General features: G+C 38.1%; 1 protein-coding gene and 1 long non-coding RNA gene across 2 annotated transcripts in view; one reads left to right on the top strand and one right to left on the bottom strand.

Moving 5' to 3' along the window:
* Positions 1-10,583, bottom strand: part of LOC111572241 (carbohydrate sulfotransferase 8) — a 126,000-nt gene extending 115,417 nt beyond the window's left edge. The window contains exon 1 of the mRNA XM_023275813.3: positions 10,424-10,583. Coding sequence (XP_023131581.1) covers positions 10,424-10,583 — 160 coding nt within the window. The remainder of the gene's footprint in view (positions 1-10,423) is intronic.
* LOC129349008 (uncharacterized) lies at positions 2,927-11,247 on the top strand. Its single transcript, XR_008601790.1, has 2 exons — positions 2,927-3,161; positions 10,455-11,247. It is a non-coding gene; the product is annotated as an uncharacterized LOC129349008 (long non-coding RNA).
* The last annotated feature ends 16,714 nt before the right edge of the window (positions 11,248-27,961 follow it).

The raw sequence follows: 27,961 nt of genomic DNA on the forward strand, positions 1-27,961 counted from the left end.
GACAGGTTGAGCATATTATTCATATTATAGGGTCGGCACAAAGTCTTGTCTTGTTTTCATTAAAACTTATTTTTGCTGTAAGTCATAAGATAATTTTGGTCGCTCTGACTTATCATTTGCCTATGCAGCTAAGACTGCAATATATGAAGTACAAAAGAGCTTGTATAAGGCATTAAGTATTTTTAATGTAACCCTCAATTGATTAAAATCTGGAACGGTTGCTTAAGTTATGCTTCTTTAACTGCTGATAAAGCTAATAAGAATAATATAATTTAAATTACACAAGATAAGTATATGTCAAACTCATGTCAAAAGTGTTCTTGTTCTTCTCAGGACACCCACCTAGTTGAGACATGACACTGCGTCCATCCAGCCTTTTGTTTCTTTCTTTTGGTTACAGGTTCTGGGTGCCTCTTACTTTGTTCAGCAATTTGCTTCCAGAGTCCTCCAGGGTATGTTTCATCAAAGCAGTCTTTAAGAACCTTTACTAAAGCTTCAACAGTTAAACCTAAATCATACATACCTTTATGGATTCTTCACATAAAAAAACAGTTGCATTTTTACACTTTCTATACACTCAGAGACTAAATCAGTGTGAATGGGGGGGTGGTTGTGCTGCTAGAATGCATCTGTTTGGGAAAACTGTTGTAGGGAAATGGTTCTGCAAAAAGCATTCTGCCTCAGATTTACCAGTTACTGGATGTAACTCCAGTTCTGTGAGTACATATGTATCCCTCTAACAGGCTTCACCTGGGCCCCCTCTGGGCTCTGGCCTGCTTTAAAGTGTAGATTAAGATATAGTAGCAAGAAAAGACATGGACAGTTTCAAATTTTCTGCATTGATATATAAATTTGTCTTAAAATATGGCCAGCTCTTCATCTAAATTACAATAATGAACAAACGCAATCTATCAGGACACTGGCAGCAAGGACAATGTCATAGTGAGCCAGAAGCCAAGCACTGAGTTTAATCATTGTCAGCATGGCTGCATGCTGCTGAGGCTGACCAGTTCATAATAGTTGCAGAGGAACATGGCCACAATACAAGCATTGTTCAGGAGAAGTGTCCTGCCAACTGTGTCTCAGTAGGCCTTTCAATGGCTCCAGTTTGTCAAAACACAAAGACACAGACTGTAACTGATATGTATTCAATGCAAAATGAAGAAACAGAGAAAGCACACATATTTTCAGATCTTTTCGAAATTTTTAGCTTGTGTTACTATTGTACATGGTTTCCATCATAAACCAGACAGAATCTATCTTTCAAAATAATCAGAAAACATGGGAGCAGAATTATTACTGTGAACTTCATCTTTATGGAGACAGTATGAGACAGAGACAGTTGGGAAATGGCAGGTTTGCGGTTTTATCGGTGATTTTCCAATTGTCTATATGAATCTGAAGCTGCATTCCTAGAGATGCACCCTTCTGTGTTCACAGTCACAGAGAGAGCCTCAGTTCTTGCAGTGACATAGCATGACTGACAGCATTGAGAGGCAACGACTGTGATTTTTGAAAATGTCTTTGAAGACATTTTCAAAAATCAGCCTCACTGTTGGATCCACCTGGTGTTCTAGCCTCATTCTGTTTTATTTCCTTTGGAGTTCCTAATGTCACCCAGCATGGTATTATGGAAAAGGACGACCTTAAAGCTCCAGCACCAGCAGTAGGACAGCAAAGCCATGCTCTGCTGCTCAGTAGGAAGCCTAACCCTGTCTGCTTGTCAGTGGCTCAAAAGATGCATCTTCAACTCCGCTGAGTTGAAAGGGAGATCACAGCATATGTTTTTCCTTTTCTTATTTCAATCAATGTCCTCCCTCTCTTTCTCTTGTCTCCCCTTTTGTACTGTATGGCTTCTTTTGAATTTGTGTTTTTTTTCCATAGTTTTCTGGAAGGAACCAGTGTTTTCTACTTTTGAGGGTGAGTTTCAGTGGACAGTACAGTGGAGAACTCTGCAGTAATGTGAATTGTGACCGTACACACATTTCTACTGGATCACACAGTGTAAAAGACAAAGTGAAAAACTCACGTTACAGTTTCCTCCTTAATTGTAGGGTTTTACCTTGTTTTGACACTTTATGTAAAATAGTTTTAGCTACAGTTAGTTCTTAAAAGCTATTTATATGTGTCTAAACATACAATTTTTTTTGGTCAGCAGTTCCAATGTTTCTTACACTGACCTCTGCTGGAGTGAGGATGTGGGGAAATTTATTTATTTTTGTATAGATTGGCATACAGAAGCCACTGGTAAGCAGGATCAGATGGCAAGGAAAACAGATTATGTTGCGAGGCTCCCATGGCATAACCCCGGGCATTAATGTTAATGGAAAAACCACATGACCTTGCAGTTGCCTCTGAGCAGCTTCATTTTAAATCCAATTGATGTGACCCAAGTCTGGAAGAGGCTCGAGAGACGGAGATGCAGGCACCTGATACCCATGCATGAAAATAGTCTGTTTTTTTTTCTATTTTTCCTTTTCAGGATATCCCAGAGGCCCCCAGTAAGGTTTCCTCTGCTCCCTGAGGTGAACAGGAAAAGGCAGACCTGAATGTTGGAACAGTGCTTCTTTAATAGTTGCTGGGATACCCATGTCCCATGTCGGATGTCATGTGATCCCAACACTGAGCAGGATGGCAAAGCTTGGCTTGCACTGCTTTAACATTCCAATTAAGGTATGTTGTCATACTTATGCTCTAGAGACAGAATACCCCTTGTTTTCAGGGGGGGAACACTGTACTTAAGGTTGTGTAAAAGCCCTGTGATAGAGTTGGCTTTGCCAAGTATTGCTTTCCAATGCTTTTCAATCTTCCTGCTTTGGGAGGAACGGGGGGGGGTTTGTGCCAGCACAACACAAACAGGCTTTGTTAAAGGAGCTTTGCACGCACACACGAAAGAATGGAAAAGCAGGGTAAAATAACACTGAGATTTTTCCACATCCATTGGTGGATTTGTTTACATGCACAGTGCAGTTCTACTGTTCTGAGGGTCATCAGCACAATTTAATTACATTAAGAGACAGCTAAATTGGACTATGCAAACAGACAAGGCTTAAGGGATTACTGGACCTCTGACAGAGAGATCAAATTTTTCCTTAGAGCGTGAAACAATATGCCTGGTTCCTGGCAGCCTCCATGTGGACAGAGATGGAGGAATGGGGAGTGTGAGTAAGCCACCAGTGGACAGGCATTCATTTTATTCCTTACTTCCATTTATTTTACCCTAGCACGCCTGAATGCAGAAAAGCGTAGTATTTCAGAATACACTTGACATGATCATAGCCCAAACAACTAGTCTCTACTACTACTCTCTAGTGTGTATCTAAAGATGTTGTTAGTCTTCATTCCATTTCCTCTTCTGTCTTTTTGCTTTCCCCAGTGCAGCATCTTCCAAGTGTTAACCTCTTGTACTTGTAATGTTTTGTCTGCTTGTCTCCTAACATTTATCAGAATTTCTGGAGGAAACATTACTTCACTGTTTTATTGAACACTGCTTGCTCTGTAGCTACCAGCTTACTGTACGGCAGTCTGCCTAAATGTTGCATCACTAAATATGGACCTTTTACATCTACTTTATATTCTTAGTAGTTGATGTGACTGGGCTCTATCATAGATTTAAATTTATCATGGCATTCAAAGGAAAGAAGTGTTTTTACTTTACTCATGGAGAGGCAGTCAGTGGAGACTGACATTTTGAAACCTTGGCCTTTACCAACATCCCACTCACTTACAGTAGACGTCAGCCACTCAGTATGGAACAAAATCAAAGGTATTGATGACATCTTTTCTGCAAGAAGCACTTTTTAACATCCACCCTAGCCACCTAGTGAATAGTATAAAAACAGTAGTTTTACTGTTTACAGAGTAACTTAAAGCCTTCAATAACACACACACACACACACACACACACACACACACACACACACACACACACACACACACACACACACACACACACATATATATATATTTATCAAAATATCTGGCTCTTTAGTTTCTAAATGAGTCACCGTGTTCAACACCCAGTAACTCGCAGTGTCTGACTTGCATTCGGTGCTGAACAGGTAGCACAGAGTGGGTGGTTATAGCATTTTCACTCAAAACAATTGTCTACTCCAACCTAAAAACAACAATATGGGACAATAAGGGTGAGCAAACTCAGTAAAAGCAAGCAGCGAGCTGGAAGAAGTTGAAACAACATCTGGTGATTCCAACAAGTGAGCCCTTTCATGTTTCAAACTCATTGTATGTACATTTAAAACATCGTAACTACTAATACTGATCAGTAGCATTGTGTTATTTTGTGTTGTGTGGATGCTATGTAAGTCAGTCACACCTGTCTGGAATCTTTAGCCATTCTCAGCAACTAAATATATGTTTTGGTTGTGCTTCCAATAACATACGTGTTCACAGCTTTATTCATTTTAATTTGACCTATGCAGTATTTGCAAGTGTTTCAGCTGATCAGTGCTCTAAGATGTTGATCCCTACATGCTGCAGCTGCAAGCTGATGGATATAGCAGCATAGATGGCAGAGTGGAAAGGCAAGCAAACCAATTTCTTTTAATTACAAGTGGATAATTCTTTAAAATCTCAGAGCCATCAAAATATCAAAACTGCCTTTCCCCTCTTTAAACTAACATGGTGTGATGACCTACGATGGTCAAAACCATACTGTTTAATGGCATATTCACTCTGCAAATACAGAACATGTTGGAAAAATAAACACAAAACTGAAGTAGAAATCCATTTCTTACCATGTCACACTTGTTGAAGTTATGTTTGCACTTGCAGGCATTTTTTAAAACTCTAACCCAACAGGGGAGTTGATGAGGTTTGCATTTGAAAATCTTTTCAATGCAGTCCAAGGTTTTCAATATTTTTTTGAAATATTTTATTTAATTAAAATAATATTTATACTACTTTTGAGTAAAATGACTAAAGTGGGTATGTTGTGTGTGTAGTATAAGCCCAGCTCTATGCAGAAATACTTCACTGCACTACTGTAGCCTACTTTTATTTAAAGTTATCAGCTACAATGCTTACAATGCAGTTGCTTGCTTTTTTTTTGTTTTTCACTGACACACATACAATGCAGCTTCTGCTCCTCTCCTCCATTTATGGATTGCTCTGTGTTGAGGTCTGTGAGGCGACACACATGCCGACCTTCCACTCCAGCAGCTGGTCCTTTCTGCCACGCTCATCTGAAAAATGCCCAGAGGTGTAAATTTGTGCAGACAATTTATCTGAACTGCTAGCTCTTCAGGTGTCTCCCTGAGAAACTGGCGGCTCTTCTTCCAATTGTCCTTAAACAATTACTTGGTGGAGACCACGGGGTGACTGTTGTCTTTTAAAGTGCGCTTTTCTCAACTACCACTGTGCGAGCCATCTAAACCATAGGATACAAAGCTCCCAAGTCCACTGCAAGCCAAATAAAGAGGTGGAGAAGGAGGGGGAGGCAGATAAAAGCTGACACCCAATGTATTATAACTCGGCTCTATTAGATATGAGCTTCTGCTAGGGTGAAGCACCATAGCTTAAGGCAAGGATACTGCTTGCTCATTGTGCTTCAGCGAGGCGGCTGGGAAGACTGTGTTGCCACTGTGTTCTGTATACAGCACACAGTCTCTCATGCATGATTTAGTAAAGTGAAATTCTTACTTCAATATCCAAGTAGCGATACAGTAGAAGGGATACAAAGATGTGCTTAGGCTGCGAAACATATCATAAGACATTTACTATGTTTTTGAAAAATGGCAACTAATCAAAAATGAGAGAAACTATTAACTCATCAGACATAAGCCTCTAAACATACATGGGAGTGCCAGCATATCTTGCTTTGGGACCTAATGGGTTAATGAAATGCTCCTGTCTCTTGTTAGCATTCGTTCACACATAAATAATTAACAGCGCCACCATCTGAACAGAAATAAAGTACTTGGTCCCCAATGATTTAATGGGCCCCATACTGTGTATCAGTTAAAAAAAAAAAAAAAGTGTTTGCTTTCATTTTTCTTAATGTCTTGAAGATAGTCAACCATGTTCTCTATGCTGGCAAAGATGATATTTTTGCCATTAAATCTGGGGATGGCAGCTGTTTTTTTAAAATTATTTTGCCATCATTGGGTAAAAATCCCTTACTCTCATCATTCCTACTCTTTCAGCATGTTGTAATCCAATTGGTCTAAGAAGAAACTAAACTTCAGCACCTTGTTCTGGCTTTGTTTTCAGGCTTTAGAAGGTCTAGCCTGCGATGGGAAATTTCACCTTTTGTCTCGCAGATGAGTTAGTAAAATAGCAAAAACATCCATGATTAGAACAGGATGTATCAGTGCAATGGGATAGATGGAGGGCTTTCACTGGAAGAGTGGAGTGTCATGTCATTATAGATTAAATCACAAATGAGGGGTGATTCGCGTTTTCACTATCTTTGTGCATTTGAAGCACTTGCTTGTCTGGTGGGAGGGGCTTAGAACAGAGACAGGAGAGGGAAGAGCTGCAAGAGGAGGACAGAATATTTTCAAATTGTGGCTTGTTTTTATCCTTTTTTCCCCTGGTTTTGCGTATTTGAAATTTTTGCCTACTGCAGTGTTAAACAGGTAGTGAGGATGTTTAGAGTTTCCTTCCAACAACAACTTCAAGGTGAAGTCGTAGAATGATTCCCTGAAGTCCCGCTGGAGGATGTCATATCAAACCCTGCTTTTTCTGCTTTGTGGCATTCTAGGCTACACTGTGTTTCTTTATGTATGTTTATACTTCCTCATACTTTTTTTTAAAATGCCAATCAGTCTTAACACATGAAAGTTCTGGCACAAATGCTTCATATGAAATCAGTAGAAAATGTCAGGTGGATATGCATTTTCTTCATTAACAGTTTGTTGCAATTAACAGCAACTGCGAATACTGTAGCACTTCTACTCACAAACTGAGAAATCAATCCGCCCTAGACTCCAAATAATCACATAAATATGACGTGGATCAAATTATGTTGTCGCCTGGTAACTATAATTTCAGGTGTGTATCTGTCAAACTGTGGTGTCAGCTGGTGAGCCGTGTTTCCTCCAGACAGCTGTTCATAAGACAGCATGTAAAGCTAAATTAAAGTCCATTGCTCACTCACATATAGTAAAGAGATGAAAAGCTGTGTGTAGCACAGTATGAGTTGACACTATGATACCAGTAAGCTCTTTTATGCACAACTGAGCTGCCTTTTACCCAAAAGGTAACAGGAATAAGTGCCACTGTAGCTGAAGGAGTGAAATAGGCAGAGGTGGCAGCTCGGAGACACCTGAGGGGCTTAATCCACCAGAATTACAATATCTACTGTATATATGTAAAATAAATCATGATGCTGCTGAAAGAATGTTGTAGTTTGCAGCACTAGCAGGCAGACTATCATACAGGTCTCAAACAAAGCCCAGATTAGCAAAATTTAGGAGGGCAGTAAAATTATTACCCTGCGGCTGTAAACATGTGACAGTTCATCTTTGTTTTACTGTATTTGCTATTTGTGTGTTCATCATTTTGCCCTTTTTTCTCTTGCAATGACAAACCATTTTCCTCCTCTGAAGAAAATTAAGGAAATCTGGAAATTAACACAACTTATTTTAGTCAAGATGTTTGTGTGCAAACATACAGTTTGCCATTTTATGAAAGAGAATGTTGAAGAAAATGCAAGTAAATATTGTTATTATTTTGAAAAGCATAAAATGAAATTTCCTGTTCAAATTGCCTGCCTTGTCTGCCACTGGTATCACTGATATTTGATTTTATTGAAAAATGTTGCTCCATTAAAGTCATTCAGTCCACTTGTGTGACAGTTCATGAGACTTTTCAGTCCTGTCTGCATTTTCAGTTACGTTTTGAGATCGTATTTGTTTGTGCTGTTTCCACAGATCTCTCCCATTTATTTTATTGCTTTACTGTCATGCCTTTTGAACCAACCAATCACAGTATATTAGATAAGGCAGGACTCGTCACCCTGGTAACCCAGAAAGGGATGTGGACCCTGGTCTTTTAGATGAAAATCCTTTGTGACTCTTTGAAACTAGAAACATTCCCTACCACATCATAGCTTTACTTTTCTGGGAGGAAATCCATTTATTTCTAAACATAAGAGAGAATGTTGTTGAGCTTTATAGAGATGTAACATGTGAGGTAGTGTTGGGCTTTTTTTTTTTTTTTTTTTACAGATTTTGCCTTGCATCTGGTTCTTGTAATCCTTGACTGCATGAACCAATTTCTTGGAAGCTTGTACAGGTTTTGGTCTGATATTTGTCATGAATGTTCAATACTGGTTGTCATGGTTTGTATGTTTGTACATAATGTTCAACCTGCTTATGTGCTTCAGTGTATGTCCTGCTTTTCTTTGTGTCATTGTGAATGGCCTTTTTTTTTTTTTTTTTTTTTACCTGACACTGCGCCTGAAAGCATCTGACAATCAGGGGAATAGAGGGTTGGAGAGATTCCAATCTGGCTAAGTGGCTCTTATTGCTGTGGAGTGTGACATTGTTCATAGTCATAATGATTCACATTGCTGTTGACACATGATAGTGCAGATACTCAGCGGATTGCAGCTTCTCTGACGCTGAGGTTCTCTGGTGACGATTTTATCTCCAAAGTGCCTCCTCGGCCAGTTTACCAGTATTATTTCTGATCACTGCAAACACATTCGCAATTCATTACAGTTTGCTTATTTTTATTTGTTTACTTACTTTAAATTTGTGTATCCTTTCAAGTTATCTGGGTATTGGTTCTCAAGGTGATGGTTCCTGGAATCCAAATGATTCTGTGATGTGTATAAAAATACCTATGTTGAAGTCGGAAGCTGGTCCGCATGCAGCTCTCATCATTTGGCTGAAAGTGTAGTACAAGCCAAAGATGTGCATAAGCAAGCAGCTGATCTCTTGTTTCTGAGACATGAAGCGGCTTAGTTTTACACGATCAGGACACTCCGTCCATCATGGCTGCTTAAACCTCAATCCCCTTAATGCTGAGTGCTGAGCAGAAGCACACTGGGTCACTTTACAGGGACAAAGGTTTGACTCATTTGGAAATTGAATGTACGGCCTTTTCCTGGAGGAGGATTGGAAACTGACCACATGCCGTAAGAGCTGGAATGAAAATGGCAGAATATGGGGAACAACTATTTCTACACTATGCACCCTGGTTAAATGTGAATACAGCACGCAACAAATAATATATAATAATAATAACAAACACACAACCTTTTGTTTAATTTTGAATGTGTATGTGAGCGGACGTATAGTGGGTGTGCTGTATTTTACATTGACAGCATGATTGCTTTTATGCATATGTATGTATTCATGTGTGTGCTCCCTCTGTTTGCATGTGTTTACTTGTGTGTAGTGAAGGGTTTGAGGTTCTTCAGTGCATTGCTTTACCTGTGGGCATCCATACACAAGCTTACCTCTGTATGTGCTCATGTCTTTCTGTGTAATGCTTGGATCAGTATATTTTTAGGCTTTGGTGTATGACTTGTCTTTCTGTGCATTAATGAGTGCACTTGTGTCCGTGTGTGTGTGTGTGTGTGTGTGTGTGTGTGTGTGTGTGTGTGTGTGTGTGTTCATTACGGTCACATCATTATTATTTTGCAAAATTTTGAAGCTTTACTCGATGTATGGCTTGTAATTTTGGTTAGCCTGTGACAGAAATGTGTGCAAATGTATCGAGCAGATAATGAGCAAGTCATTATCATGTAGTCAGTGTATTCCATTGCCAAACTCATTAACACAGCCAACATATATGATGCACATGCAGTTTTCCTGTGCATTTACCTGGTAATTTATTCCGCTAGACTGTATGCATTCAGAATCCCTAATGATCCAAATTATTTTTGAAAGATTTCCACCGTCTGTTGAAACAATTTCATAGATTCTGTTTCTTTATGAACTACTTTTGTGGTGCCTGGTAATTTGTTCTCCCCCTGATCCACTGGAAGTGTTAACACAGCGTTCCAGTCCAGTTACACAACACTGTCAGTCTCGGAAACCACACAGCAAATACTACAGGAAGAAGAGATATTGTAACTCTATGCTGTTATTGCTCATTATTGCTTTCAAACGGATTATCTCTGACACTATACACCCATTGGTTGGACGATAACTGTCACTGCTCTTCCTGGCTGCAGTGGTTAAAGCCATGGCTGTGGATTATTGCTCGGATTATGGCCGCAGTTGTGGTTACATCTGCGATATTACAATATTGGTTGTGTCTTTTTTTCCCTGCATTTTTGCTGAAATATGTAAGAAAAAACTTAAACTAATGAGAGCTGTTATGAAGGCTCATCCAGCCTGCTGAGAAAATGCTGCGAAACACTAAAAAAAAATGCCCTGTGTGAAGCCCCAGCCTTCAAAAAGCCATACCAGTTAGACCTTATGCTGTTCTAAGAGAAGTAGAGACTAACCTGGGCCTTGTTGCTGGACCATCTCTGACAGGTCCTGCTGGTGGATGAAGAGAACCAGACCTCCAGCAGCGAACAACAGGACGAACCAAAGGGAACAGGGCAGCCTCCTTCTCCGTCCACGCAGGGAGTCCACCATCATCTTCCACTTCATCCACAGCATGATGCAGCGCAGTCAGACGCTAATGTGATAGGCTCTGAGGAAAATGAAAAATCAAAGAAAATGGGAAATGAGATTATTATTTTCAGAGTTTTCCATCTTTATATCAGTACTGCAGCACCAAATGCATACAGTAGAGTAAATGGTAGTGCTTGACCATGTGACAAAGTGAGTGAGAACTCTCAATATTGCAGTATTGCTACTTATGTTATGGTACATGATTTGACTGCTAAATATCTGTGAACTCATTCTAATGGAGGCTTTGTCTGCATCTAATGAAAATCACAATCCAAATCCAGTTCAGTGTCAGATGATAGTATTTAATGATTTGAAGAATGATAAAAAAAAAGTGATGGAAAAATACTGAAGATTGTTTTACTTGGTTGAGGATTGTGTTCTTTGTTTTGCAGGACTATAAAAGGCTATGAGACTGTGCAGGTGGTTTTGAAGAGAGAGTTACATCCCTATGCCAGATATGACAGAATTTAGAGATGTCTTCCCATGCCAGGACAAAGAGAAACTATCCAGAACAGTGAGAACTTACACGTAGCTAAACAACATGATACAAGTGTGTAATACTGTCATCCTTTTTGTTCGGTAGTTCCTCTCCCATAACCTGGTGTTGTGTGAGATTTTCTGCACTGTCTGAATAAAGAGACTCATTTTACGAGTGTGATTCTTTTTCACCCACAAAAATAAAGTATACTATTGTCTTATAACATCTCTGCACTTTTAAACTTTATTTTTATTTTTTCTGTTAAGCCACTTTACCCTCATCTGTCACCCTTGTATATATTGTAAATATTATTACTATTGTTCTATTATTCTTTTATTCTTATCACTATGTCTACTGTTACATAAGCTGCTGTAACAATGTAAATTTCCCCTGGAGTGGGGAGAAATAAAGAACTTTATCTTATCTTTATCTTATCTTATAATGAACACATTAGAAAGTCCTTTCCTGATATTAAGATGTTTATAGACTTTTATCTATTTTAATATTTAATTTTAAGTTATCAGGAAAAATCCATGAGATCCGGAGAATTAAAGCTGTTCAGAAATTCAACATAGAGACAAGATGAGCAAACACGTAATTCCTCCAAATAAAGAAATCTGTGTTCTGTTTGCAAGGATACAGTTTGGTAAACACAATTCCAGTTGGACTGGCATGAATGCAGACCAGCTCTGAGGTCTGTTCATACAGCGGAAAGACCGTGCAGCATCTGTCTTCAAATTAATATGCAAATGAGCTTTGGTTACTACTCAAACATGTGTTGCCATTGCTGGAAATAAAACTAGCTCCATTTCAGTGATGTCAAGAACCCGACTTTCATACTGCACCCTGTGCTAAAACCAGAACTTGTAAAGAAGCTGTAAATGAGTGCCAAAATACAAATGTGACATACAGTCATTTCTGTCAAGATTTTGTTTCGTTTTTATAGAGATGATTAAAATGAACAGATAGTAAAATACAGCAAGACGTACAAACAAGCCGATAAAACAGAAATCCTGAAGGACTTCACTACATAATCAAGGTAAGAAACAATGACAAAGAGGACTTCAAAAAAATCAACATAGAGACAAATGGTGCAAAATAATGAAACATATAAATTTAAAAAAATAAGCCTAAAATGAATGCTTATTGTATTGGTGTTGCAAGAGAGATAAGAAAAAATGATTTTGGGTTGCTTGCTGAAAGAAAATCACCATCACCAGCATTTTACTGACAGAAAAGTTTGCATTTGGGGATTAATCAGCCACAACAGAAGTCCAGTGGGGTTTGCTGACTTTATATTTACAACACTTGTCCACCCAGAGTAGGAATACTTTGGTTTTTCAAGACACTAACACTGCACAGATTTGTCCATGCCAAATAACAAATTGTGTTGATTTTCAGAGTAGAAAAAAGCAAATCCGCATCCCCAGGCCTCTCTTGCTTCCCTACTGGGAAGATCTGAGACTCAAAGAAGAGAAGTGTGGAACCACATTTACCAAAAGAAATGTACCGAAAGTATACACAGGCTAAAAAGTATTGAGTCTACTGTGACTTTGGTAGAGAAGTGGCTGCAGGCTGCAGTTATCAAGGGCAGAAAGTACGTATGAAAGCTGGTATCAGCAAGTATAGGGTCAAATATATGGATTCGTAAGACTGAATGGTTCCAGCAGTAAGTGCATATAGCTTTTGTGAACTCCAAGGAGCTTAAAATTTAGGATATTTCCATTTATTGTATAAGACTCGTAGTTAGTTTGGCCACATTTGAAAATGAAGCAGAGGAGAGAATTGTCTTCGGAGTCAAAGGTTATGGTGGTTTCTTGCAGGCAGGAGATACCAGTGTAATATGTATCAAACTTGCCAAAGTGTTAGTGGAGAAGATTCTTGTTTTTTATTGTTGAACAGCATCACTTTTTAACCACTAGCTTCTACAAAAACCCGGCCACATTAAAAATAAATAAACAGTATTTACCTGCTGTAAAGGACTGCTGCGATGCAGTAACATTAAAATGAAAAGGACTTTTCACTTTGACAGACATTATTTGGGCTGACGTGACAGTGGAGTCCATATCACAGCATTTGCTGTTGTGCAGATGAAGCTTGTCATTCAGATGTCAGATTGTCCATTAGGCCACCCTAAAACCCATTTATTCTGTTTTTTACTGACTATACTGCATTTCCATGTCAATGTTCTTGAGATCAGTCTGTAAGGAATCCATGCAAGCAAAGATACACACTGCAAAGTGCCATTAAAAAGCGCAAGAATGAATTTCTCTGTGAATAAGCATGATTATTATGAAGAGGCAACCCTACCTTTGATACAGAGGAAATACATTTCTGTCTCTCTTCACACTGTGATGACTGTACTCAAGAGTCTATCATTTCAGTTCAGCGCAACAGTCATTAGAACTCCTGCAGAATGAAATTGGCTTTAACCAAGATTCAAATACAAACTTTATACACACAGTAATTATTTATAAAAAAAAAAAATATTCTGTGTGAAGGTGAAAGTGATCTTTGCACAGTGGACAAGTTCTTTGTTGTTGCTGTATAATGGATGAGAATGTGGTACCTTCTATGCTCAGTGGAGATAAGTGTTCAGTTTTATACTGGCTGAGGAGCTACTTCACGTTTTCTGCGGTTTGTCTCATCTTCACACCCAGACAACAGGCAGGACAAAGGAATGTATGTATGCACTTCAATCTTATTTGTATATGTTATGCTGTAATGTTTGGTTGGCTGTGCATGCTACACAGTTGCAATGCAAATGCATGTTGGCAGTGGTCACTATGGGCATGTGCCCAGTACAAGCAGACTTTTTAATCAGCAAACACACACTGCCGTCCATTGTATAAAAGCCACGACACTCTTCAAGGTGTTCTTCACTGAAATTATTTGGAATGAACTGGCTCATTGCCAGCGCCTGTCATATCAGCTTATTTTTCAAAATCCCATTAAAGTATGACATCTTGTTGGGTACCTCTGTAACACAATCACACTACATTGGTTTATACATAAATTAGATACTTTCAGGAAACCATTAAGTGAACAAATGCTAAGAAAATCACATTTTTACTGCACTGTTAGTAAAGTTTTACTTTAATTATCTTAGCTTTTTTGAACGAAGTCGTACTGTTAGAAGACTGAAGTCTAGTCGATCATGTCAGCAAGAAATTATGTTGCTATACAACTACACTGCATTCTCAATTACATTTTGAAAGAAACAAATTTTCTCCTTGTTTGGTAACAGTATGATGTTGTCAGAAATGCTTTCACTTTCAAAGAAGGAAGAGAAGGTTGGAGGGATAATGATGGATTTAGTTCATCACAGAATAATTACCCAGGAGTCTGGGGTTCGTATGGCATGTTGGATCATGAGTTTTAAAGTAAAGCTTGGTTTTCACTTCTTATTTGGTTTCACAACATGTTTAAAGCTTCTCCTCCATTTTATAGGTTACCAGGGTGACTCTTCACCCGTCACATCTAATATATCATTAATTGGCTGAAAAGAAACAGCATTTGGAAAGTAATATAGGGAATGGCAAAAATGCGTTAATTAGACATCTTTGTGATACTTCACATATAAGCCTAATCCAAAGAAAAATATGTTTCTTTCAAAATGTAATTGAGAATGCATTGTATAATAATGCAATTTTTAGGAGACATGCTTTTTGGGCTCATTCAGTTAACCAGTTGATCCAGTTTTCATCTTACACCATCAGAGCTGTGGTAGCAAGATGCTATGCTTTTATACTGTTTTCTCAACAGTGTTTGACCTTTTACACCTCATGTCATTCATAAAGCCAGCGCAAAACCACAGAATGTAATCTTATCATGGGAAATCAGCTTGGGTTTTTATTTTCTTTTTTTTTTTTCAGGTCTCACTCCACAGTTTCATCACCTTACTTTTGCACAAAATATTGAGGTCAGGTGAACACCCGGCTGGTGTTTCTGACTATTGGAGACGTTTTTTTAGTGCATAAACTTACGTTCAGTTGTGTACCCCCAAGTCCAGTGCAAGGAATGGCAATATAGTATAGTCAGCAAAGCGTGAAGCGCATGCATTCATGTCAGTGTTGATTTTAGTGATTTGAAAAGAGCGTCCTTGTTTTGTTTTGGCCTTAAGCAAGTGGTTGATTTTAGCAGCTCCTTTTATATTATTAAATTGTGAGTATGTCACATGAGCCTTTTTACTATGAGAATGCTGTGGGCATCTCAGTTCTACTATTAGAATACGTTAAGCGTATTTTTATCTTCCGTTTTACGTATGAAATCTATTGCAGTTCAGTACAACAGCTCAACCATAAATTCTGCCTTCATGAAAAATATAATGCTCCGAATATTGCTGACATTGTTGTAACACTGTGAACTGAGTTAGATGTCTATTACTGAGGCCATAGGTTATAGTTTATAACTTTTCATTATTTTGGGAGATGAATATTGTATTTATCCTCTATATTTACATACATCAAAAATTGTCATGGATCATCATAAAAATAGACAGAAGAGGTGTTTGGATTGCATTACTATTGTGCAGTTGTACCTAATAAAGTGGCCACTGTGTGTGTAAAAAGCATATATAACAACACATTTACAGCATGGAATCAACAGAATTGTCCATATCATTATAAAATTAAATGATGAATACTTATACTCTCTTCTTACTTTCACTTCTTTGAATTAGATTCATTCCTGCTGCAATTTCAATGGACTTGTTCTCTGATTAATGTCCACTATGATACCATTGCAGTATTTTTATGCAAAGCAGAGTGAAAACAAAGATTTCAGTATATCTAAAATTCAACACTGCATGAATATTGTTGGAATTTTGAAAAAATGGAATCGTTGCTGTTGTTTGTTTGTTTTTAACAATCCCCAAAGATGATGAAAACACATTGCAAGCGCCCACAATGTAAAGAGAAGCCAAATGGTGTCAAAGTAGTCACAAATGTGGAAAAGTACAATAAGAAACACCTGAATTTGAATATACACAGCTTTTCTCCTGCAGCTCTTCCCTCTCTATTCTAAGAACCTCCCAACAGACAAAGACACATTTCAAAAATGCAAAAATATTTAAGCTAAAAAGCAGAATTAATTTGTTGTTTCCTCTCCATATAAGCCTCTCCATATAGAGGGGTAGTGGGCCTTATACACTCACACCTGCTCTGGTTATAAATAATAAATGAAACTATTTTTTTCTAAACCTAACCAAGTAGCTTTGGTGTCTAAACCTAAGCAAAGAGTGAGTCTAAAATTAAAGTAAAAAGCGAGTGAACGCTAAACTTGAGTCTAAGAATAATGGTCCCATCTAGTGTTTGCTTTTGTAGTCTTACCTTTCAGGGAAACAAAAATTGGATGAGAATCAAGTTTAGTTTCACAATAACTTTTGTGAGAGAGTTTTGGACTCTTCTCAGCTACTTTTACACCCATTGATTAGGCATGATAGTGAACCTGATTGTAGTTTATACAGATTTAACATGTGTGAAGAACCTTTTTAACATGTTGAAATTGTTACTTACAAGCCCACACTTTACAGCAACGCTGAAGCACAACTGTGTTTGTGTCTAACTAAAGCGGTTAATTATGAAGCAGTTCAGAACTGAAAAAGAGCTTACATTCTCAGCCAATTCCTTCTGAAATAATAAAACAAAGTATAAAAACAAAATCGATGCAACTGTCACAACTTGACACAAACATCTCATTATGATCAAACGCATTCATTTTAAAGACCTGTCCTTCATACTCTACTTCGTAACAGATGTACATGCCAGGAAGTGACACAACATGTCCCATTTTATACAAGAAAAGATTTCTTCTGTGTCAGAGTGGTAATGGGAATGATTCTGTGTTTGATGTTCACGTATAATACACATCAAAGAACTGTGTTTGTGGGTTTCAAACAAATCTAATTTATTCTAGTCACATGCGTGATGTTTACATACATGTAAGAGAGAGATTTAATTGTGATATCTTCTCAAAACTTTCCCAATTAAATTAGTCTCTGACGATTTTTGTTTTGTTACAAAATTGAAATATGATTAAAAATTGAATGGATTGTCTATTATTTAGAGACAGTTAACAAAAAAAAATGTTTTTCTTAATGAAGCCCTGTGTCTGAGACTACAACCTTGTATTTTTTTCTCACACTGACAGTTTTAAAGCAGCTCTCATTTTGTTTCATCAATTGTTGTGTAGCAGTGCCAAAACCTTGAGGCAAGAACACGGAGTTTCTAAAGGTCCAGGACAGGGCAGCTCCATGCCTTATTATTCATTCCCCACTGATGATACTGAGAAGAAACTGTACTATAATAGCGACATTTCTGGATCCTCTCTGGATCTGTCCTCAACTCGGTCACTGTAGACATTCAAGGTAACTGTTTCTTCAGACTTTCAGGTCTCACAGTGTTCTGGTTGTGGTTACTGAAGCTGGCTGTATTGGTTAATCTCTCTCCTGAGCACAGCTGGTGACCAATGTCCTTGACAGATGTGTATATATTGTGTGTGAATCAGGCGTTACATGAATATATACAGAATGTTCGAGCAGGTCCTCTTGATGAATTTCAGCGTATCACTGGCAGTGTTCATTTCCTCAACAATGTGTGACACACACATTTTATTGATGGCCACGTTTTTCAATAATGAGACTAACAAAATAAAAAGCAACAAAAACTGTCAAAGCTACATTTTGCACTGACAAATAAAACCTTAACAATAACGTGAAAGACAGATTAATAAACAGTGCTATAGTGAACAATAAATAACGGCAGCTGCTGAATGATTCACTGCTATCCAGCTGTGAGAACACGCATGACAATAACAGAGAGAGCAGGAGTGACAGAAAGAGATCAGACAGTTTGGAAATGACAACTAAATTTACAGAGGAAAGAGCGTCAGTGTGCTGTATTACTGCAGAGTAGAGTGACACAGACATTGTGTACGTAAACCAGTAAGCAGTGCCTTTTCCAACATCCTTACCACGTAGAATAATACGACACTTTAACTGTACACAAGAAAACTGGTCGTACCATCAAAATGCTTAAATTACTGCATAAGAACAAGAAAAGTGGCTTTATTGTAAGTGACATAGACTAAAAGTTTTGGTTAGTTTTGTTGACTAAAACCAGAGGAACCAAATGAAACAACAAAAACTTGACCAAAACCAAAACATATTTCATCAAAAGATTAAGGCAACACTCATGCATGTGGATTGCATTAACACGTGATGTGTGGTGGATGCCTTTGTTGGCGTGATTATCATAACTGATAACAAAACATTTGCTGCCACCTGCACTGCCTGTATATGAAAAGCTAAATTTTTTGAAATTTTTCGCCACAAACATGAAGCAATGGACCAGCAATTCATTTTGGAGACTCATGATGTCACCTCATTCCGAGTAATTCATAGGTAAGACTGAAGCCTGAAATGTGCACAGGTGAGTCTTGCCCAAGAATAAAACTAAATTGAAATCAGGTGCCGGGATAAGCTGATTAACAAGCTCCACCTCTATTAATGGGACCAAGGTGACAATATGGAACCTTCTTTCTTTCACATCTCCTTAAAGTTGTCAAGTCCTTGTAATCAAATATTAAAATAACTTGGTCACATAAGTAATACTTTTAAACCATAGCCAGAAGTACCTTATGATGTGTTACATATTCACACAAACATCACTGGCAGCAGAGCTGAGAATAAACCATAAAATTTACAAGTAATGGACAACCCACCAAAGATCCAAAGACCTAAACATTACACTTATATACACACAATATTTTTGATATTAACAGCTCATGACCACGAATCAAACGCTGTATGTGGGCTGAATGGCTCACAACATGCGCTGGCAAAGAAAGCAACCCATGTTAATTATTTCCCTCCATATCCAATCACCTGCTTCCTCTCATTGGTTTCAAACACTTCAGATGTCCTAGAAAATGTTCTGGGATATTTTTCATACCATTCATGTACAGCCTCTCCCGTGTGTCAGTGAGAGTGAACAGTGTTGGCCAGTAAACAAAAAGAAATGGAGGCCGTTGCCAGGCATGTTTCATAAATTAATGATTATGTGCAAGGGAATTTGATGGGTGTATAATGGGAGCTGGTATAGGATCATGTTCAAAGCACTGCTAATTGTCTTTATTTATGACAGCCGGTGTTTTCTGGGATGAATTAATGCATTCGCCATGCTGCTGTGATGTGCATTTGCAATCTACCATCGATCCTGCTAGCTATCTCTCACAGCCATTTACTGATAGACAAGGCCTACAGACATCTTAAGAAGCATTTTCCTATTCAGCAACAAGAAGGTAATGTGCATGCAAACAATAGCCTGACTGCATACTTTATGTAAATCAGTAAACTAAAATGATAAGACTCATAATGTACTAATGCTACAGTCAACTACACGGGTGTTCACATGCTGCAATTAAAGTGGTCATATTTTGATTTCATGCCCTTTCATGCTTGTGTCCCTAATATTCAGATTTTTCCAATTCAGTTGGGCACCTGTAATAAAGGCTATTTGACACCTGTCACTTTAAACTAACATTAAACTAAAAAGAATTGGAGAGATAGTCTGGATCACCTAATTCCTTTGCTATAAAACCACACAAGACAGAAGAGAACCATAGCCAGCAATTCAACAATTTCATTATTAATTTGAGGTTACATGTTACCGGGCTGCACAGTGGCGTAGTGGTTAGCACTTTCGCCTTGCAGCGAGAAGGTCCCTGGTTCGCGTCCCGGCTTTCCCGGGATCTTTCTGCATGGAGTTTGCATGTTCTCCCTGTGCATGCGTGGGTTTTCTCCGGGTACTCCGGCTTCCTCCCACAGTCCAAAAAATATGCTGAGGTTAATTGATTATTCTAAATTGCCCGTAGGTGTGAATGTGAGAGTGATTGTTTGTCTTTGTATGTGGCCCTGCGACAGACTGGCGACCTGTCTAGGGTGTCCCCTGCCTTCGCCCGAGTCAGCTGGGATAGGCTCCAGCCCCCCCCGCGACCCTAGTGAGGATTAAGCGGTGTATAGATAATGGATGGATGGGTTACATGTTACCCAAATCAGAATCAAATACAACAATTTCTCAGACAAAAGCTCAATCTCACATAACACATAACTCAAGAAATCATCCGTAAATCCATCAACTGGAGTCTATCACTGCCAAGTGGTGGGGCAAAACCTGGACCATTTTATACAAATGTCTAGTAGGATAAAAGATAAAGGGATATTTTATAGCCATGTGACATATAATGTTCCACAAAAACATTTTTCTGCTTGAACACTGAATAGGTGAGACAAGTCTTGGGTATGCACCTCCAAACTATAGTGATTGTATAGATCTTCTGTGTGTCCACCTGCTCCTCTGGCTGTCCACCACAAGCTCACTGATTTTGCTGATATTGAGCTTCTGGTGCGATGTAATGTAGCTCCATCTGTACTCATCTGTAAAAACTGTCTTTAAATAAAGGTTGGACGTTCCTCACTGGAGAATTTTCACCAGAGTCATACATGCCAGTATAGTGACAATGTCAGTTTTGCCAACAAAAAAAAAATACATGTCATATACCTAAAAAAAAAATGCTTCAAAGTTCTTGCTACATGTTTATAGGAGTCTGGACAGATATGAGCTTAAACTATAACTTCACTGGTGACATACAACCACGAGGAGGCAATTCTGGTTATAGTATTTTTAATGTATAGTTGAAATTAAAATACAAATAATGAGTTGCCACAGAAAACAGGCATCTGTAGTTTGCACAAATAAAACTGATATATACAAAGAAACAACCCATTCAGCACCTTGATAGATAGACAGAAATATAGATGATAGATAGATAGCTAGATAGATAGATATATAGATATATAGATAGATAGATTTTTTTCATTTTAAACCATAATTACATGTGTGACATTGTTCTCTTAAACAGCACAATGATTTACAGCTGTTCCTTTGGCCACACTACTGTTTGCAATAAAGCCAAATGAATAAATAGTTGAGGGCTCCGTATAATGTATATAATGTACCTGTTCCTACAGTAGTGGCTACCCAAGCACTGTCGCACCAAAAACTCCCCCACAAACGAGAAAGCTGTGTGACGGTGACCTGCCAAGTTGGCCTCAGGATAGCTACCAGCTCAGGCAGTGAAGGTGATGACAGCTCCAACACAATCAGACATGCTCAAATACAACACATCCTCGTCAGATCATGTCAGCCCAATACCTGCCAAGGGGCATTGCCGTGCTCCACTACCCACCTCTCAGATGAGGTTACAGATTAGTTTCTATTTATACATACGTCCTGACAGCAGCTCAATGACCAGCAGAGTAGAGTTGATAAAATACATGTATGCTTATCTGGTGGAACCCAGCTTTTTTTTTTTTTCTTTTTTCAATAATAGGGTCTTAGAGTAAAGTTAGTAAAATCCTGTTCTTCCTTTTCTATGTGAATTGTTTTATTTGCAGTGTTGACAATGTGATGCTAAAGTTTCATTTCACAGGGAACAAAAAATCAAGCTGTTTGTATTTCTGTGGACAGCATGGGATTTTTTTTTTTTTTTTTTTTTTTTTTTTTTTTTTGCGGTTTCTACGTTGTCCAAAAGCTTTTTGGCTGCAGTCTTTGTTTCAAAATTCCTGACAGATTAAAAAAAACAAAACAAAAGCAAACTGTCTTCTAGTTTGACTGGCCACGGGGTCACTGCCACAGCCCATTTTCTCTGCTAACAACACACCTGACCCTGATACACAAGACAAATGGCTCATTTGGCAAACCGTTAAGCTGCATTGTCTAATGCTTTCATTATCTTCTGAAACGCATATAATTGTGCTCAATTGGCTCTGCTTAGCAATGATGCACTGAAACTCACCAGCAACTTACAGCTGATTAAAAGCTATGTGCAGAAGGTCAGCCTGCTCTTCCATGAACAGAATGACCAGGTAAAACAGCTGAACAGCTTCTGCACTGTTTGTTTCTACAATTAGATGCACTTCTGTGATGGCAGGAGGGTGTGGACTGGAGGGAGGAGATAGGTATAAGACTTCTTACACATTGACATACTGACAATGACAATGGTTGTGCAACTCGGTACTGAGAAGTTATTCCTAATATTTTCAGCCTCTGGGCCTGTCAAAGGATGTAAACAATCACGAGGAAGGCTGCATTTCAAGGAATCACCTGGAATGGAGTCTAAAATTTAGGGAAGCAAATGCACACATATGGGCACTACTAGATATAGTTCTGTGTATCTCAGATACTTGCCTTAGTTGTGATGAACACAATGTGTCATTGATCTTTACATAAACATACCTGTACATTAAAGAGGACAGGTCTGTAAGTCAGCCTGTTATCTGCATCAAAAAGATACAGACTGACTTATTTTCTCATGTGAACTACTTCAGGTGAGCCATTCAGAATGAGCAGCTGACTCAGTCCACCAAGTCTGTTCACCTTCTAGAGCTGCTTTTGCTGACTCAGAATGTCTCAGCCTGGAGCAAAGTACACAAAATGTTCTGCTGTTAGCTGAAAGAGTGAGTACAACAGTTTTCATGCACTCTCCGCATCTGACGATCAAGTGTATTGCTTTCATATTTAATGGCAATGTAAGCTATGGTGGACATTTTAGTGGGAATTTGAAACCAATAACAAAACAAGGACTGTGTGAGTTACTGTGTTTTTATGTTGGCTGTGCCACTGTTTACTGGTTTATGATTCTGTTTATATCTGTTTGCATCTCTCCTGCTCTCTGTGCTCACAAATTTCCGATAAAGTTGTTCTCATTAACACATTATTCGCTTTCGGAGTATGAACCAGTATGAAATATTGACTGGAACACAGCTAGTGAAGACAACCAGTGGTCACTTCAAAGCCATTTCCAAGCTGCCGCTCTGTACCAGTAAATTATTGGTTTTAAAACCGCAGTTCTGACAAACTTTCCATACTTTTTGTGTGGCTGTCTTGTGAATTAGGCAATATCTCGTTGTAAAATTATCACTCACAGAGAAAGTTGGAAGTAATAGAAAATCCTGACCTCGTATACTCACTCATGTCTATGTTAGCTGCTGTGGTGTCAATTATTGTGCTCTGTACTGTCAATCACTGACACAGAGAGAGTCTTCTTCCTGAATAAGTCGTGTACAGCAGCTGCTCAGGTGCATTTAAAGTTACAGATGTTCAAACAGCCCCTTTAGAGCAGGACTAAAGCCAGGAGGTTATGCAGTCATGGCCAAATTAACCAAGATGAACCATCTCTGCAGCATTTTTAGCTGAAAATTCAGATACATTCTGGAAACGTCAGATTTTTTTCATTTGCAAACAGGGGCTCAATATGGGACCTTTAAACTATAGCTCCATGATAAATGAAAATGATTATTATGTGGGTGCACAACTATACAGCCTGTCTACATGTATCTTAGTTCTTGTGGAAGTATTAGATTAAGTACAGGAATCTTCTGGACATCTGCTAAGTGGTCTCTGTGTAAAGAACAGAGGAAATAAGTATATGCAGCGAATGTACAAGGCAGCTATTGTTCTCTATGTCCTCACTAGTGCATCTGCTCAAGTTCACATACTGCTACTGTTGAGCAACTACCAGTTGGACCAGATGTCCACCCACCATCACTTTACAACTGTTTGCACTAGTCTCACTAACAGCTACCAATTAGCAACCCCTCTGACTGGCTCATAGCTCTTGGCTTGTCTTACCAAATAAGGAATCATGGTATCAAAATGATTTTATGTGAGGCTGTAAGAGTATCATGTCAGGTCGATATCTCCAAGAGTCGCTGGGACCCACCACTCAGAACAGGGTACAGATTAGTTTCTATTCATACAAAAAGCTTTACAGCAGCTCAATGACCGGCAGAGCAGTGTAGATAAGTTACATGCAGGCTTATCTGCTGGAACAAAAAAAGACTCCCACCCTTAAAAAAAGCGAATAAAATCAAGTTAGAAAATGCCTGTTGTTTTTTAGCTTATGTGTGAATCACTGTGGTTTTGATTCTGGCAGCTACTTGTGCAATGTTAAGACCCTTTCGCAAATGCTTTATTTCACTGCATGGAAAAAAATACATGTTGTGATCTAAGTGTTTTCAAAACACCATTTGACAGCAGTTTTTAAACATTGTAAATGTCAGATTTAAAAGAGAAATTTTCTAGTTTGATTGGCCACTACACATAGTCACACATAAATACTGCACTGTGTCTTATTTGTCTTTATTTTTGGCTTTGATTCAGTGTCTCAACAACAAATCATATTAATTTAAGAATTTCAGCAGGAGTAGCTGCATTAGCTAAAAGAATAAATGAAAAACATCAGGACAAACTGGTTGATGGAAGTAAAGGCCGTGTGTGTGTGTGTGTGTGTGTGTATCATCAACAATTATGCTTCGTCACAGAACATTTAAAAAAACTTAGATGCTTGCATAAATGCACTAAAGCAAAGTGTTCCAATAGAAACGTGATGCATTATATTTTATAAGCATTTTTTTAAGTAGTCACCTTGAACTAGTTTCTTCACACACTAAATGGATTCAATCACAGTCTTATTAAATCTTGGTCTGTTGCAGAAAGGTCATTCGGTTTATTCAAACTTTCTTTCTACTTGCCTGGAGGTCTTATTGTATTCCCACTTTAGTCCTTTCCATGTCTAAACACGCATCTTAAGCAACGTGCTGCATCTGTGTTGATCCCACTCATTCTTCTTGACCTTTTTTAATTGTCAAAGAAATTTGCAGATTTTCAGGATCAAGGTCATATCATATCCTGCAGATTCACTAGATGTTTGCCTGCTTTGTTAATTCTTTGAAAGTTTGATGGTGTAATTTTTAAATGATTTGAAAGTTGGATGATGAAGTCATTTGCTCTTAGTTCCCTCTTGTCACAAGGGAAAGCAAGCATAAGCAGTGATCAGAACCAAAGCAAAACTATTACAACAGCTACTGGCGACATCATTGTTGGGTTTATTGGGCTCAAGAACTGAATATTTTAAACAAAGCCCCAGATGTTTTACTGCATTTTTTGTATTACATCCCAGTCATAACTGCATGGGATCCAAAGGTCGAAAAAAAGCTCTGACAGAACAGAAGTGTGACCAAAACATGTGTGTTGGCTGCATTGTTCCACATCACAAAATATATTAAATGTCACAAAAAAGCTACTGTAAAAATAAATAAATAAATAAATAAAATAAAATAGTGAGATGCTTGTGTTTTTAAGGGGCTGAATATAAGGTAAGATCATAGCAACATAGAAAACAGGCAGCACTTTATGTTTAGAATTTGCACAGGTCTATTTTAACCCGAGCCATGATCTGCTCCTAAACTTAATCAAGTATTTCTACAGCATAAAGGAAATTAAACAGCGACTATGAATTATAAATGACAGAAAATAGTGAGTGACAACGGCAGAAACAACAGGACTATACCGGAGCTGAACCTCAGACTCTAGGATCCCAGAGTTTACAGTGGTCACTTTTTAAGAACTGACAGTTACGCTGGTAAAATGTAGAAATTATAGTAAACATAAAGAATTAAGTTGCAAAATGTTGTAAAATTTGGTGACTTTTATTTAGTAGGACATTATGTGTACACATTCTGGACATAGATATTTAGATTTTTTGTAGAACAAACATAAAGCAACTAAGAAAGCTGGACGATGTAACAGACATCACCTTGTTTCTGGTGATAATGACAGTGAAGTGCTTTAGTTTGTGGCGGTCTTAAATAAGATTATGCTATAGTATGAGCCGTTTCTAAATGTTTGAATTAACAATCATAACAATAATCACTTCACCACATAGAACTCATTGCAATAATTATTGACCGACGTATAACCCCAAAGTCATTCATAGATTGCAGTATAAGGCCCCGATCTCTACTCATCTTACCTGGTTACTTTTATGAGGGTTTAGCCAATGTTAACATCTGGACACACAGAGACAGAAAAACTGAGGTAGAGGCAGAAAAAAAACCCCAAATACATCTGATATCAACCTCAACTAAGACAAAAGTAGGCACAAAATCTGAATATGCAGGTTCATATCAGTCATACGTGGTTAGAAATGATGTGGGAATACTGGGGGCAATGTAATCATCCCCATGCTTAAAGAAAGGAATTTCAATAATTAGCAAATGTAGATTTCTTAATTACTGAAATGATGTAAGAATATGTATATGTAAATATTATTTTCTTCTCTTTCGGCAAAGATCAAAGCAGTATTGATTTTGTGACGTGTCCCATCAGACATGCTGTTGTGCATTAATGCTGTGTCTCCACCCTCCATATACTGAAAAAATGTGAAGAAAGGTCACCGTTTATTTACACTCAATGTTAGAAAGACATGCACTGCATAGTGACAACAAATTGTCCTGCTGCATGTATGTCGGGCTGCACAGCCATATGATAAGTAAATAAAACATTTTCGGCATAGTTAAATAGGAAAACATTTCATCTTCTTTGAAACAGTGCCTTAAGTACACTCAAACAAATGCCATTTAAAGTTTTCATTTTCATAATTTTAACATAAACAACACAGATCAGTCACATGCAAAGTAAGTAAGTAAAGTAATAACACATCTATTTACCCTCAGATCCATACAGTTAAAATGGGGAGTTTCACATTTGGTGCCAATGTTAAGAACCTCCTTAGGGAGTAACAAGTGGAATCTGTGTTTTTTAAACCTCTGGCATCTAAACTTTGCTGTTCTCTTGGCTTTGTGTGTGTGATGTCAAATTGCCAAGATCTAAATAGCTTTCTAAAGCCTTTGGAAATGCTATGAATTTGGCGAGAGAATTTAAAAGATGTCCATATTGTTTGAAATAAGTAATTCCACCATAAGTTAAAGTGGCACAGATTTCAAATGACTACCAGTTTGTCACAGACCGGTCACCACAGGTAATTCACTTGAATTACCACCTGACTATTTGATGGAATAATAAATCTCCAGGATCCCCAAAATTTCCTCAGCCTCTGTAGGTAATTCTTGCAATTGTATGTGACAAAGTGCCCACTTTTGGAGACAAAGGGCGAGGAAGAACCCTTTACTGTCCTAAAACAGAACTAGAACCAACTGTAGTTTGCCTTTGAAGACACATGCAGAGAGCAGGTCTTCTGGAATATTGTGCTCAGGACAGACCAATCAAGGATTTAGGTATTTGGCCAAAGTAAAAGCAGACATGTTTGGTGCCGGCCAAAGGCAGCTTTACAGGAGAAGAAGCATGGTGTTGGAAATGTTATGGTTTGGGATTGCTTCACTGCCTCAGGCACTGGGCAGCTTGCAGTCATTTATTCAACTATGAATTCTGCGTCATATCAAAGAGAGCCTGAAGCTTATGTGAGGCCGACTGTCCCAAAGTTGAAGTTGAACCAGAACTGGACCATTTAAACAGGATAATGATCCTAAGCACACTAGAAAATTCACCCAGAGATGATTCAAACATCTGCAACTGAAGGAATTTTGACTGGAAGAGAGGTAAAGAATTTTTGCAAGCTGATGTCACAGATTTGTGGATAATTATGTAAAATACCTAAAAAAAAGTTAGTTCTACTAAGAGCCCTGACTCCTAAAAAAAATATGTTCCTTTAAACATAAACTAGAATGACGATAACATTTTGAGGAAAACATATTTCCTCCTGGATTAAATTTGTTTATCACATATTGCAAACATAGCCAACCAGTTATATATTGGATGGTCACACTATTAACCCAGAAAAAGAGAGAATGTTATTAAAGGGTCTTACTTTAACTCAAAACATGATATTTCCCTGAACCTAACCAAGTAGTTTTGATGCCAAAACCTAATAAAAAAGCAAGTGAAAATTAACTTAAGCTTAAGAATGCTGGTCCCCCATTGGGCATTGATTCTAAGTCACTGGTTAAAGTGGCAGACTTTTCTAC

Source organism: Amphiprion ocellaris, chromosome 1, assembly GCF_022539595.1.
Source record: "Amphiprion ocellaris isolate individual 3 ecotype Okinawa chromosome 1, ASM2253959v1, whole genome shotgun sequence".
In the NCBI taxonomy this organism is placed as follows: Eukaryota; Metazoa; Chordata; class Actinopteri; family Pomacentridae; genus Amphiprion; species Amphiprion ocellaris.